Source organism: Octodon degus, unplaced genomic scaffold (assembly GCF_000260255.1).
Source record: "Octodon degus isolate 3935 unplaced genomic scaffold, OctDeg1.0 scaffold00073, whole genome shotgun sequence".
In the NCBI taxonomy this organism is placed as follows: domain Eukaryota; kingdom Metazoa; phylum Chordata; class Mammalia; order Rodentia; family Octodontidae; genus Octodon; species Octodon degus.
In genome coordinates this window covers 4,885,665-4,890,160 of record NW_004524649.1, presented here as the reverse complement: position 1 = coordinate 4,890,160, position 4,496 = coordinate 4,885,665, and the positions used below count along the sequence as shown (strand labels likewise).

Sequence of the window (4,496 nt, the reverse complement as noted above, 5' to 3'; positions counted from 1 at the left end):
GCTACCCAGGGGCCTGGCGCAATGCGGGAATGAAGCGTAATCACCTCCCTCGCCGCGTTGCGCTGAGTGCTATTGACGCCCAGATTTGGTCACACGGATAATCATGTTTGCTTTAGATATTGAATTAAATCTGATCATCAACTGGAGGGAGTGGAAAGTCAGCTGGGACGCTCCCTTTGCCCGGCCTCCTGGCTTCCCCTCCCTAGGTTTGGTAGAGGCTGTGGCTCTGGAGAAAACAGATACTATTTCCAAACAGGCTGACTTTTCCATCTCGGGCACTAAAGAGCGCCCCCGGGCTCCCAGTCGCGGGTATTTTCGGAAAGCTTTGAGACAGAGGTGAAAGGTGCACCCCTCCCCTAGCTTGCCCGCCCCACTGAGAGTGGTCAGCCCCGGCCCAGGAGCTGTTCTCCAGCGATTGGGGGCGGGAAGGAACCAGTGCTGTGCAGGGGAAGGAAGGATGGAAGGAAGAAAGGAAGGAAGGAAGGAAGGAAGGAAGGGTGGGGGAGGGAGGGAGGGGGAAAGGAGAAAAGAAGGGAGGACAGAAGAAGGAAGGAAGGAAAGGAGAAAGGAAAAAGGAAGGCAAGAAGTAATCAGACAAGTAACAAGCAGGGAACCAACCTCCAGGGCAGGCAGAGCAGAGTTCTTTGCCCACTTCCCGCTCCCCCAGTCCGGTCCGGAGGCCTGCGCACCCCACTCCGTCTGCAATCTCTACTTTGGAACGCATCCCCCATCCCAACGCACAACGACCAGCCTGGGGGAACACCCGTCACCCTGCGCCAGGAGCAGACTCGGAAAGGATGGGTGCGCTGGGGTGAAGCCTGAGCTTGCTGGGATCACCGAGGATGCGCACCCCTTGCCTCCCCGGGGTAAAAGAGCTTCGAGGAGGGCGCAGCTAGGTCTCCTTCCCCTGCCGCCAGGACCCGGTGTGTCCCTCCACAAGGCCACAGCCGAACCCACCCCCACTCCTGCGCCTAGGCGCAGCAGCGGCTCCCTGGCCTCCATGCATCCGCACATTTTGAAAGGGGGGTGAGTAGCAGAGAGAAAGCCGCCCCGTCTCCACCGCACACCCAAGGCCTCTTCTTAGCGAGAGGGAAATTAAACGCAACAAAGTGAAAGTCATCGAGTGTAGTGGCTTCAACAGCTTCTCAGGCTGAAGGAGCCACTCGTAGATTTGGGCGAGTGAGGGGGGCTTGCTCTCCTAGATTTAGCGTTTCCCAAAGTCACTTCTGCACTCGAGGCCTGGACGCTGCAGGTCAGGCACAGACCTCGGCTGCAGGAGGGGAGGCCGCCCGGGCTGGGGACCGCTCCGGTTCTGGTCCGGCCTTGGGATCGGGCCGGTAGGGGGGTCCCCTCCTGCGCCCCGGTTCCAGTCTCCGTCAACCCAAGAGGAAGCTTGTGCGGCTGCACCCCGCTCTTGGTGCAGGCCTCTGGGCCTGGCGCGGAGCTACACAGAGAAACCGGTGGGCTGCGCTTCTTGATTTGCTTTTTTAAACACAGGATTTTTATTAAAATTCTTATTTAAAAAAATCGAAAGCTTTCAGCGCCCGGCGCTCTTGGGGAGCCGTGTTGAACGGCTGAGCTCCAAGTTCCGGTCTCAGGACCCGGAAAATGGGGCGCGGGTGGGGGGCTTCTGGCCTACACAGATTTTCCTCTTTCATGTTTGAAAAAAGTTTGCACCAAACAAAATAAAAAAGAAGAAAACGGGGTAACCCAAACATAACCGAACCAAAACAAACGACATAGCAGAAAGTTGGGCCCGGAGGGCGACAGGCCCCTCCAGAAGGTCCTTCTGGCAACATTCACCACCGATATTTACAACCCAAAAGTGAACTCTGCCACCAGTAGTCTGAACGTTTACATGGCCATAAATATTTAGCATTTTCTCATTAAAAAAGAAGAAATTCTCTATATTTTTTAAAGTGTTCTCCACTTGCTTTAGAAGACGGCTGACAATATCGCTACTCACACAAACATATTTTACAAAATTCACGAAAGCGGGCTGAGGGGTTGGTCTTTTTCTCGTTTTCAAATGATGACGCCGTTAACGCTGGGGTGGTTTGCTCCCCCCGCGAGGCAAGAAGCGAAGCTGCGCAAACACGTCTGTAAACACCGCTCAGAGCGCATCCCTCCTCCCAAGGTTCAGAGGACAGCGAGAGACATGGGACGGAGTCGGTGAGCGGAACCTCGCGGCGGCGCCTCCTCCATGGAGCGACCGATTCTCCGATAATAATAATCATAATAATATAATAATAACCACCAAGGACCAGTCCTCCTCGCCTCCACTGCCGCCGGGGTGAGCCTGGCCTGGGCCGCAGTTCAGGGGCGGCGCTCACCAAGTCCACTGCTGGGCCTGGACCAGCGGATGTGCGGTCGGGTACTGAGGGGTGCTGGCCGAGCTGTACTGGGCGTTGTACTGCATGTGCTGCAGCGACTGCGCGCTGTAGGCCGAAAAAGGGATGCCGGCCTGGAAGGTGGCGGCTGCCAGGTCCTGGGCTTTGAGCGCGTGGCACGGTTTGCCGTCCCTGACCAAGACAGGCACGGCCACCCGGCGCGGCGAGGGCAGGGGCGTCACCTCCATACCTTTCTCGGCCCGTGCTCGCTTCATCTTGTAGCGGTGGTTCTGGAACCAGATCTTGACTTGTGTGGGCGTGAGGCGGATGAGGCTGGCCAGGTGCTCGCGCTCCGGCGCCGACAGGTACCGCTGCTGCCGAAAGCGCCTCTCCAACTCGTAGGTCTGCGCCTTGGAGAACAGCACGCGCCGCTTCCGCTTCTTGCCCGCGTCTCCTCCGCCGCCCGGGGTCTCCTTGTCATTGTCAGGTGACTCGTCGGCCGAGGGCTCCGGGGATTTGGCGCTGGAGTCCTGCGGGGGCGCGCCGGCCGCCAGCCCGTGCACTGTGCGAGACAGAAGGTCGTGAGCGCACAGCCGGGGCCGTCCCGGCACCGCGGATCCTCAGCGCGCCCTGGCCCTGCGCGCAGAGGCCCAGTCGCGCTTCAGGCTCTGGGCGCCCAGGTCTCCCCCGGGGAACTCGCAGTAGTGGGGACCCCGGGTTCGAGGTTCTGGGGGTTCGCACGATGTGGGTGTGGATTTGGATGGGGAGGGGCGCGTGGGAGATCCTCGCGGGTTAAGGGCTCCGGCCCCCTTAAGTTGTTTCCTCTCTGGAGAGACGTGGACAGATTTTTAAAAGAAAAACTCCACAATCCCAGCATTGATCGGCTAGGCCATTTAAGGCAGATTTTTGGGGGCTTTCGCTTTTGCTCTCCGGCTTTCCCGACACCCCCGCACCACACAAAGCATCCTCTATGATCGCGCAGGGGGCTGGGTGAGCTACTTATACCCAGGCCACCCCAAGCCTCCCCCACCCTCTCCCGCGGCTGGACCAGGCTCGCTGGCCAGCGCCAGGTCTCAGGCCAGTCCCTGCGGGGCGAGAGCTCCAGGGCCGGGCCGGAACTGTCACACACGGGTGACATCTGCAGCCAGCCCTGGTTTCCCTTCTCTTCCTCCTTAGTTACTCACGTTGTGGGGAAAATATCTGAGACTATGATTTTTGTAGGGACGGAGGAGGAGATGACAGAGCACATCCCAGATAGTGCTCTTACAAACATTCTGGGGACCCAGGGGACTTGCGCGCTTCGGGTTTCCTTCCCCTGGGCATTCGCGCCCTGCCCCGTAGGAACGGGGCGCTCGCCGCCGCAGGGACGGATTCGCTACTTACGGGAGTACTGCAGGCCTTCGGTGCTGGCCAGCCAGCGCGTGTACGGGTTGTCGCTGCTGTCGTAGAAGGAGCTCTTCAGGGGCAGGCTCTGCACCGCGTCCAGGGCGCCCTGCCCCAGCGGCCCGGCCCTCTTGGCAGGCTCCGGTCCTTCGTTCTCCTCCTCCGGCCCCTCGGCCACTGAGCCCTCTTCGTCGTTCGTGTCCGGAAGGTCCAAGATGTCCTTGACTGAAAATCCCGTCTTTGTGTTGGTCAGCGACATGGTTCGGGACCCCGCAATTTATGCCGCAAAGTTGTGGCTGCACTTGGTCAATTCGTGGTGCTCCCCAGCCCCGGCGGGCGGGGGAGGGGTGGGGGGAGGGACAGGGGAGGGGAGGGGGATGGGCCTTAATTATTGGGATAATTATTATTTTAGAAAGTGGGAGAGAGAAAGAAACGGTGGGGAAAGGGAGGGGAAGGAATGAAACCCAACCCTAGCCTGTTCTCCTGCGGAAGCCCGCGGCGGTGGGAGCAGTAGCTGGGCGCGCGCCCGGCCGGTTCGCAACTCCAGGAGCGGTGCCAAGGCGGCGTCAGCGCGGGCTCCGGCGGCCGCTCGGCGCGCGGTGGCGGCTGGTGGCGAGGAAAAAATGGGCCATTGCCCGAGCGATCAGTCCATATAAGGCTGGGCTCCACTCACAAACCTGGGGAGGAGGGAGGGGGGATGCAGGAGGGAGGGAAAGGGGACAGGGAGGAGGGGAGCGAGAGAGGGAGCCAGGGAAGGGTGGAAAAAGGGGGAAGAGACATTAA

At 59.9% G+C, this 4,496-nt stretch overlaps 1 protein-coding gene across 1 annotated transcript; it reads right to left on the bottom strand.

Moving 5' to 3' along the window:
* Window positions 1-2,319: 2,319 nt before the first annotated feature.
* Nkx2-2 (NK2 homeobox 2) lies at window positions 2,320-4,000 on the bottom strand. Its single transcript, XM_004635583.1, has 2 exons — window positions 3,714-4,000; window positions 2,320-2,892 (listed from the first exon to the last, which is right to left on the bottom strand). Exons 1-2 carry the CDS (start codon window positions 3,970-3,972, stop codon window positions 2,330-2,332), a joined length of 822 nt encoding a protein of 273 aa, XP_004635640.1. The 5' UTR covers window positions 3,973-4,000; the 3' UTR covers window positions 2,320-2,329.
* Window positions 4,001-4,496: the final 496 nt, after the last annotated feature.

What these genes read in the sequence shown, in the direction of transcription:
- Nkx2-2 (XM_004635583.1), bottom strand. Translation starts at nt 3,972, where the DNA reads ATGTCGCTGACCAACACAAAGACGGGATTTTCAGTCAAGGACATCTTG. An exon ending in CGAAGGCCTGCAGTACTCCC is followed by an intron (nt 2,893 to 3,713) that starts GTAAGTAGCGAA and finishes TGTCTCGCACAG; the next exon opens with TGCACGGGCTGGCGGCCGGC.